This window comes from Pongo pygmaeus, chromosome 8 (assembly GCF_028885625.2).
Source record: "Pongo pygmaeus isolate AG05252 chromosome 8, NHGRI_mPonPyg2-v2.0_pri, whole genome shotgun sequence".
NCBI lineage: Eukaryota > Metazoa > Chordata > Mammalia > Primates > Hominidae > Pongo > Pongo pygmaeus.
The window spans coordinates 106253656-106263175 of NC_072381.2; the positions used below are offsets into that span (position 1 = coordinate 106253656).

Consider the following 9520-nt stretch of genomic DNA (forward strand, 5'->3'; position numbering starts at 1 on the left):
CGGGACGACCGCTCCCGGAGTTTTGCTTCCGAGGTCAAGGCGAGTACCATGTGCGGGAGACTCAAATTGCGGGCGAAGTGGGAGAGACAAAAGTGGTAACCTGGGGCTGGGGGCCGGCGCGGCGGAGCTCGGAGTAGTAGAGCGGAGTGAAGACACGGGGGAGGATAGAGACTGGCATTCCTTTGGGCCCGGGGATTGGCGGGAGTCGTGCTGGGTGCTCTCGCCGTGTTGAGCTCCCAGTGAGGGGAAGGAGAAGCGGAAGAGGGTCTCTAGTCGGGGCCTAGGGCAAAGGGACTACAAAAAGGATGCAGATGACTATAGAAATGAGGACGACGAGGAGATGCTGTGGAGGGGCAGTAGAAGTGAGAAGATGATGCAAAGAAACTGTATCAGTGAGGAACTGTACGGAGGGTCATAGAGGTGAGGTGGTGGAGAGAAACTGTAACGGACCATAGAGGTGGGGGAGCCATTGTAGAAGGACGTGGACGTGAAAGGGTCGTGTAGATGGGCGTATGTGTGAAGCAGCAACGTAGAGGGGCTGAAGAGGAGAAATTCATGGAGAGAAAGAATGCACCTAGAGTGAGCTCTGCAGAGTGCTGCGTGGGGTATCCCTAGAGTTTGGTCTAGTGAAGGCATGCTAACCAGGCACCTAAGGCATTTCAAGTAGTGACTTCCTACATTTGGCTAGGAATGTGGGTCCTCCTCCGAGGTGGGTACCCCCTGCGTATCTTGTTACCCCTGCGTGGGGAGTGGATGGGTCGGAGGGGCCTGCCCCGAAACTTGGCCCCAGGCCCTCCTCGCAGACGTTACAGGAAGGAGACTCTCCAAGCCTTGGATATGCCAGTGTTGCCTGTAACTGCAACCGAAATCCGCCAGTATTTGCGGGGGCATGGGATCCCCTTCCAGGATGGTCACAGTTGCCTGCGGGCACTGAGCCCCTTTGCAGAGTCTTCACAGCTCAAAGGCCAGACTGGTGTTACCACTTCCTTCAGCCTCTTCATTGACAAGACCACAGGCCGCTTTCTCTGCATGACCAGCCTAGCAGACGGGAGCTGGGAAGACTTCCAGGCCAGCGTGGAGGGGCAAGGGGATGGGGCCAGGGAGGGGCTGCTTCTTAGTAAGGCTCCAGAATTTGAGGACAGCGAGGAGGTCCGGAGGATCTGGAACCGAGCAATACCTCTCTGGGAGCTGCCTGATCAGGAGGAGGTTCAGCTGGCTGATACAATGTTTGGCCTTACCAAGGTTACAGATGACACACTCAAGCGTTTCAGTGTGCGATATCTGCGACCTGCTCGCAGTCTTGTCTTCCCTTGGTTCTCCCCTGGGGGCTCAGGATTACGAGGCCTGAAGCTACTAGAAGCTAAATGCCAGGGGAATGGAGTGAGCTACGAGGAAACCACTATTCCCCGACCTAGTGCCTACCACAATCTGTTTGGATTACCACTGATTAGTCGTCGAGATGCTGAGGTGGTACTGACGAGTCGTGAGCTTGACAGCCTGGCCTTGAACCAGTCCACAGGGCTGCCTACCCTTACTCTACCCCGAGGAACGACCTGCTTACCCCCTGCCTTACTCCCTTACCTGGAACAGTTCCGGCGGATTGTATTCTGGTTGGGAGATGACCTTCGGTCCTGGGAAGCCGCCAAGTTGTTTGCACGAAAACTGAACCCCAAACGATGCTTCTTGGTGCGACCAGGAGACCAGCATCCCCGTCCCCTGGAGGCCCTGAATGGAGGCTTCAATCTTTCTCGTATTCTTCGTACCGCCCTGCCTGCCTGGCACAAGTCCATCGTATCTTTCCGGCAGCTTCGGGAGGAGGTGCTAGGAGAACTGTCAAATGTGGAGCAAGCAGCTGGCGTCCGCTGGAGCCGCTTTCCAGACCTCAATCGTATCTTGAAGGGACATCGAAAGGGCGAGCTGACGGTCTTCACAGGTAACCCTTTGAGAAATCACTACTTAGAGTAAAGGGGCAGAAGATCAGGTGACAAAAGCAAGTGGGTTTGGGCCATGACAATGTTGAAAAAGTTTGCCCCTTCCCCCCAATTTTAAAGCCCTGACCTATGTCTTGGTTTCAAGGGTAGGACTTCCTCCTCACCCAGGTCTGTTCCACCCCACTGCAGGGCCAACAGGCAGTGGAAAGACAACATTCATCAGTGAGTATGCCCTGGATTTGTGTTCCCAGGGGGTGAACACACTGTGGGGTAGCTTCGAGATCAGTAATGTGAGACTAGCCCGGGTCATGCTGACACAGTTTGCCGAGGGGCGGCTGGAAGATCAGCTGGACAAATATGATCACTGGGCTGACCGCTTTGAGGACCTGCCCCTCTATTTCATGACTTTCCATGGACAGCAGAGCATCAGGTGAGACTCCCAGATTCCAGCCACCTTGCTTTCCCAGACATATCCCACCACTCAGGAACCTTTGGTTCCTTTTCCAGCTCCAGTAGGAACTCCCCCATCTCCTTAGGTTTGGAGTTTTTCAGAGAATGAGAGGGCAGGGCTGGGCACAGTGGCTCATGCCTGTAATCCCAGCGCTTTGGGAGGCTGAGGTGGGAGGATCACTTGAGCCCAGGAATTTGAGACCAACCTGGGCAATATAGGGAGACCCCCCTCTCTATAAAAAAATTTTTTAAAATTAGGCTGGGCATGGTGATGGCATATGCCTGTGGTCCCAGCCACTCAGGAAGCTAAAGTAAGAGGATCGTTTGAGCCCAGTAGGTTGGGGCTGCAGTGAGCTGTGATCACACCACTGCACTCCAGCCTGGGCTACAGAGCAAGACCCTGTCTCAAATAATAATACTAATAGAAGGGCAGAGGAGGAGGCAGCCAAGAGAGTTTTCAGGATGCTAGTTCTTCTGCCTAGGGTGGTCTAGAGACAACTTGTCAAATTCCTTGCCTTTCCTCTTCCCAGGACTGTAATAGATACAATGCAACATGCAATCTACGTCTATGACATTTGTCATGTGGTCATCGACAACCTGCAGTTCATGATGGGTCACGAGCAGCTGTCCACAGACAGGTGACGGTGACATCTTCTCTTGTCTAGCTTGAGCCCGCTTGGACATACAACACACACTTCTCAGGCAGCTGGCCTCTAGGCACACATGCTGTGCTCTCTTATTTTCTGAGATGTATGCAGGCACGTACCACCCCCATGTGTATCATATGGAGGTGTGGGGTATGGCAGCAGGATGTATGGACAGGGATCTGAGTGTGAGTCCTTGGGTAGAGGGAGGTAGAGTGGGTTGTGGTAGTTTGTGGGGAGATGTGAATGAATCAAGAGTATGTATATGTTCTCGTCCTTCTGTGTCTAATAAGCTCTTTGTGTTGTTGGGATGGGGGCAGGATTGCAGCTCAAGACTACATCATCGGGGTCTTTCGGAAGTTTGCAACAGACAATAACTGCCATGTGACGCTGGTCATTCACCCCCGGAAAGAGGATGATGACAAGGAACTGCAGACAGCGTCCATTTTTGGCTCAGCCAAAGTGAGTGGCCTTTAGGAGCTCAAGCTTTGGAAAATAGAGTGGGTAGGTGTGACCAGGGACAGCCCTCATTCAGCCTTAATCATCGTGACTGTCCATCCGAACAGGCAGGAGGCAATGCCTCTGGAGCCATGACATGAGGAATATATGCGCTGGAAATACAAAGGCTGATAGTTGGTTCTTATGCTCTCCTTGCCCTCCAGGAGCTCACATCCTCTCCTGGGGAAACAGTAAGACAGTGATTGCAATTCAGTATGATAAGAGCTATGATAGGCAGCACAAGTATTTGGAGAGCAAAGAGAAAAGATGTCTGAGTCAGCCCGGGACATCTGGGAGACTTCCCAGAGGAGGTGACAACAAAGGTTGGGTTGAGGTTTGATAGACAATGGGTATTAGACAATCAGATAAATGTGAGGGCCTTCTGGGCATCAGGACCAGCCCAATCCTGGAGCTTCTAGTGATACACTGAATGCCTATTACATACGAGGCCTGGGCTGGGCATAGGGAATTCAGAGCAAGGAGCACAAATCATGTGCCATGATGGAACAAACATGGAGCTGGGAAAGAGAGTAATGCAGAAGTGGAAAAATGGCAGGGTACAGTGGATCACGCCTGTAATCTCAACACTTTGGGAGGCTGAGGCAGGAGGATCGCTGGGGCTCAGGAGTTTGGCAATCTGAGCAATGTAGTGAGACCCTGTCTCTACAAAAATATTTGAAAATTGGCCGGGCGTGGTGGCTCACGCTTGTAATCCCAGCACTTTGGGAGGCCAAGGCGGGTGGATCACGAGGTCAGGAGATCGAGACTATCTTGCTAACATGGTGAAACCCTGTCTCTACTAAAAATACAAAAAAAAAAATTAGCCGGGCGTGGTGGCAGGCACCTGTAGTCCCAGCTACTTGGGAGGCTGAGGCAGACTGGCTTGAACCTGGGAGGCGGTGCTTGCAGTGAGCAGAGATCATGCCACTGCACTCCATCCTGAGTGACAGAGTGAGACTCCGACTCAAAAAAAAAATATATATATATATACACATATATATATATATATGTATATATTTAAAAATTAGCTGGGCATGGTAGCATGCACCTGTGGTCCCAGCTACTCAGGAGGCTGAGATGGGAGGATTGCTTGAGCCTGGGAGGTTGAGGCTGCAGTGAGCTGTGCTCACACCACCGCACTCCACTCCAACCTGGACAGCAGAGTGAGACCCTGTCTTTTTTTTTTTGAGGCAGAGTCTCACTTTGTCGCCCAGGCTGGAGTGCAGTGGCACGATCTCAGCTCGCTGCAAGCTCCACCTCCCGGGTTCAAGCGATTCTCCTGCCTCAGCCTCCCAAGTAGCTGGGACTACAGGCATGTGCCACCACACCCGGCTAATTTTTTGTACTTTTTTAGTAGAGATGGACTTTCACCGTGTTAGCCAGGATGGTCTCGATCTCCTGACCTCATGATCCGTCCGCCTCGGCCTCCCAAAGTGCTGGGATTACAGGCATGAGCCACCGTGCCCAGCTGAGACCCTGTCTTTTTTTTTTTTTTTTTTTTTAAAAAAAAAAGGTCTCTTTCATGAGATGTGACATTTAGACTGAGACCTAAAAGAGAAGAAGCTGAGGTTGAGTGGGGTGGCCCGCTGTGGAGAAGGAGAGGGAACAGCACAGGCAGCGTCTGAAACAGTAGCAAGCTTGTCAGGGAACTGAAAGATTTGAGTGGCCCCAGCATCGTGGTCAGTAGTTCAAAGAGCTTTGGTCATGGGGGGAAGTACTTTTCCCTCTCCCATTCTATTTTTTTTTTTTCTTTCTTTCTTTTTTGAGACGGGGTCTTGCTCTGTTGCCCAGGCTGGAGTGCAGTGGCACGATCTTGGCTCACTGCAACCTCCGCCTCCCAGATTCAAGCGATTCTCCTGCCTCAGCCTCCCAAGAAGCTGGGACTATAGGTGCATGCCACCACGCCCGGCTAATTTTTTGTATTTTTAGTAGAGATGGGGTTTCACCGTGTTAGCCAGGATGGTCTTGATTTCCTGACATCGTGATCCACTCGACTCGGCCTCCCAAAGTTCTGGGATTACAGGCGTGAGCCACTGTACCCAGCCCCTCTCCCCATTCTTATCACTCCTCCCTGCCCTGTCAGCCTTCCTTTCTGCTTTGCTCATGTCCTCTTACTCCTGCTTTCCTCCTTCTGCCCCCTGTTCCCCAGGCAAGCCAGGAAGCAGACAATGTTCTGATCCTGCAGGACAGGAAGCTGGTAACCGGGCCAGGGAAACGGTATCTGCAGGTGTCCAAGAACCGCTTTGATGGAGATGTAGGTGTCTTCCCGCTTGAGTTCAACAAGAACTCCCTCACCTTCTCCATTCCACCAAAGAACAAGGCCCGGCTCAAGAAGATCAAGGATGACACTGGACCAGTGGCCAAAAAGCCCTCTTCTGGCAAAAAGGGGGCTACGACACAGAACTCTGAGATTTGCTCAGGCCAGGCCCCCACTCCCGACCAGCCAGACACCTCCAAGCGTTCAAAGTGAAGGCCGTGCAGAGCTGGTCACTGAAATGAGCCTGATAGGACAGCCTTGAGCATAAAACTCTGCAAGGTCTCCTCTATCTTGTGGTCCTGAGCTGTGTGCCCTTCTCAGTCTGAGGGGCCTAACCTAGAGCAGGTTTCCATAGTGAGAAAATTCAATGTAGCAGACTACTGAGAAACTACTGTGTTGCTCAGGCTTTGTTTGAGGTCCTGTATATACAGCACTGAAAAGAGAGATAAAGTCCCTGCCCGCATGCATTCTGGTGGAAGAGACAAGCAAGCAAGGAACAAATTAGCAGAAAACCTAGTTTTAGTGAAAAATACTGTAAAGAAAATAGAAATGCGACAGAGTGCTGGCAGGCTAGTGTAGATAAGTGGTCTGAAAAGGTGTCTCTGAGCCGAGGGCATGTGAGCTGGGGCCTAAACATCTAGAAGGAGAGAGCCATGTGAACATCCGGAGAAGGGGACCCAGGCAGAGAGAAAAGGAAATCCAAGCCCTGAGGTAGGAATGAGCAGGTCAGATTCAAGGCAGTGAGGTCAGGCCGCATGAACCTGGAGGGGAATCGGGGACTTCATGCGAAACTCCAGCCTAGGCTTTCAAAGTCAAAGGTGATACAGAGTACGAAGCCCCTCTGCTCCCCACTTTGTAGAGCCTGGCATGAGGTGGCATGTACTAGGTGCTTAGCCCTGCAATATCAGGGCCTCACTGGTGGGAGCTGCCTCGGGCTGGGTTGCTTGGTCATAGAGTCATGGAAGGAAGCTGTCAGCCCGGAGTGCCTGCCACCTAGACACTGATGCCATTGTGTGCTGCCTCAGGACGGCTGGAGTTAGGACATTTTATAGAGCCTTTTCCAATTTTACTAAAAAATTTTTCCATTGCCTTTGTTTCTGTGCTTTTTCTTATTCATCCACCAGGTGTCTCCCCAGTCCGTAGCTGAATTTCCCTTTCGGGATTGGGAAAGGACGGGTCCCCTCCCACTGCTTGCAGCCTTTGAGCGGTGGGCTTCCAAGGAAGCAGGGACATTAAAGGGCCTTCACACCCCACCTCCCATTTACATCTCTTCTTGGCCTAGGGAAGACAAGATGATCTGTCCTCATACCTAACTTCCCTGAGGATCTCGAGTGATTCCTGGCACAGGTACTCATCACTGGGCCACACGAGCCCAGTGCCCTGCCTCACTGGCCATTCCTCTGTGATGTGAGCCACTCACCTCTCAAGTGGACTTAGACTCAACATATTCTGTCCACCCCCCTTCCATCTCCCTCCTATACCCTCTCTGTGTTTCTCATATGTTCATGTGTGCCGGAACTCCTGGGGACTTGTGAAAAATGCAGAACCTAGGCCCCATTCTCCCCCCATCCTCCACCATGTACATTTCTCATTCTGGATTTGAGGAGGGGTACAGTAATCCTCATTTTTAACAAGCCATGGAGGAGACTGTAAAATGGGTGATCCAGAGGGACTGTCAGAAGTATTCCTAAATGATGACACCTTCTCATCTCTTGTCCTCTGATATCCAAAAGTCCCAGTTTCCCTTTGGATTTGCCTGAAAGAGTCGTGAGAATGCAATATGTTCTGAGGGGGCTGGGGAGAATCCTTCTGTAAGGGTTGGGGGAAGGTTTCCTGCTCCGTTTGGAAGCAGGGCTGCCTTGTCAGGCTCTTCCTTTCAACCTATGAAGGGGCTTCTGGGGCCGGTGGAGGGGTCTGTGGTCTCTGGAGTGTGAGAACTCTGGTCACAAATGTCTCCTGAAACATCCGGAGCAAAGCTGCTGGAAAGCTGCTCTCTGTGAGGAAGAACCTGGGGGGGTGGGGAGAGCTCCTCCAGGGCCTCCCTTCTTGGGGTCTCTCCCAGACTGGCTGGAGCCAGGCCTCCCTAATCCCCCAGTAATCATTCCCAGCCGTTGGCTGGTCTAGGCCTCATCCAGAGTCTGTAACACTGAACGGCAGCCATGCCTTCCAGAGGCACAATACCATATCAGTCATACCTGTAAGGATGTGGGTTCCACATTCCTGTCTCCCTAGAATGCCTGGTGGGTTCTCAGGAGATCTTTTAGGGGTTTCCAGTAGGGGACCTTTGTGAGGTCTCTGTGAACTGGGGATAGAGGGATAGATACAGACTTGGCTGGTTGTCTTGCCCCACCCTTCTAGCAGATACCCCCACACAGCACAAACCAGAATGATGATGGGGAGGGGAAGCTAATACTCCCCCCAGCCCTACCCCCTGCACAAACACATTCTACTCCATACCTGCCTTAAATACCCCATATCATGATTCCACCCAGTCTGTTCAGATCCCTGGATTCTAGAAAGCAGTGGGGGGTCCCTAGGGCCTGTGCAGATTCCCTGGGATAGGACTGGTCTGCCTACACCCAACTGGATGTTAAGAATCTCCCTGACTCACAGGTTCGGTGGATTGGGAAGAAAAAATATATTAAAAAATTTCCCTGAGATCTCAGGAAAGGCCTGGCTAAGCCAGGTCCAGTTGGATCTACAGCCTTGTCCTCTAATTGATAGTGTATGTCACACTTGGCTATGAGGGGACAGCTTTGGTCCTCTGGCAGCTTCCTCTCTGCTGTGGATGGGTTTAAGAAGAAACAACTCGGCCGGGTGGGGTGGCTTACGCCTGTAATCCCAGCACTTTTGGAGGCCGAGGCGGGTGGATTACGAGGTCAGGAGTTTGAGACCAGCCTGGCCAATATGGTGAAACCCCGTCTCTACTAAAAATACAAAAATTAGCCACGCGTGGTGGCGCGCGCCTCTAGTCCCAGCTGCTCTGGAGGCTGAGGCAGGAGAGTCGCTTGAACCTGGGAAGCGGAAGTTGCAATGAGCCAAGATCGTGCCGCTGCATTCTGGGCGACAGAGCGAGACTCCGTCTCAAAAAACAACTCACCGAGGTCTCCTGTAGCCCATATGGCCCAGATACCTGTAGACCTCCCTACATGCTGCCTTGAGTGCCATGGCGGGAGGGAGCCCTGGGGCCTCCCTGCAATACAGGTCAACTTCCTGTTTGTGCCTGTGGGTGGGACTTGATGAGTCTTAGAGAAGCCCAGCCATGCCCCGTGGGGGTCAGAACCCGCAGGCCTGCTCACCTGGGCAGATACCTACTCTAGGGAGGGGCTGTGCTGGTTCTGCCTGGGCAGCCCCACGCTGAGGTGTGTGCGTGGTAGGGGTAGGTGGCAGCTGCTCTGGTGAAACTTGAGCCTTCTTTGTCTCCTTCCCAGGGGATGTCCCCGTATTTGGGGATTGGGCCAAGAGTGGACTGGGTTGGGCTCCCATCAGAGCAGGCAGGGTGGCAGAGTCAAGCTCTATAGGCAGCTTAGTTTAAGGCAGCCAGGTAGCCGAATTCTTGGTCACGTGATGCTCGCCCCCTTCCCCAGGTCAAAAACCAAATCCAGTAAGCTGTGAAGTCAGAGGCCAGAGGGGCAGCCTCGGCCACCGTCGAGTCACTCTTGGGCTGGGCACTGGGTCGGCTGCTGGTGGAGTGCGGGGCAGACCACTCCCCTCCCTGGGTGGGGGGCGCGGCCTGAGCC

The 9520-nt window shown here is 52.7% G+C and overlaps 1 protein-coding gene across 2 annotated transcripts; it reads left to right on the top strand.

Annotated features, from left to right (window-relative positions):
• Positions 1-10: 10 nt before the first annotated feature.
• TWNK (twinkle mtDNA helicase) lies at positions 11-6868 on the top strand. 2 transcript variants are annotated; one of them, XM_054436133.2, is made up of 5 exons: positions 11-1933; positions 2121-2361; positions 2912-3019; positions 3346-3487; positions 5673-6868. In XM_054436133.2, the coding sequence occupies exons 1-5, from the start codon at positions 691-693 to the stop codon at positions 5991-5993; spliced, it is 2055 nt and encodes a 684-aa protein (XP_054292108.1). In that variant the 5' UTR covers positions 11-690; the 3' UTR covers positions 5994-6868. The 2 variants fall into 2 exon arrangements, with proteins under 2 accessions (XP_054292108.1, XP_054292109.1); XM_054436134.1 differs by having other exon boundaries at positions 691-1933; positions 3346-3529; positions 5673-5810.
• The last annotated feature ends 2652 nt before the right edge of the window (positions 6869-9520 follow it).

Coding starts and splice junctions, on each gene's coding strand:
- TWNK (XM_054436133.2), top strand. CDS start 691: ATGTGGGTCCTCCTCCGAGGTGGGTACCCCCTGCGTATCTTGTTACCC. Junction 1,934..2,120: donor CGAGCTGACGGTCTTCACAG/GTAACCCTTTGA, acceptor ACCCCACTGCAG/GGCCAACAGGCAGTGGAAAG. Junction 2,362..2,911: donor CATGGACAGCAGAGCATCAG/GTGAGACTCCCA, acceptor TCCTCTTCCCAG/GACTGTAATAGATACAATGC.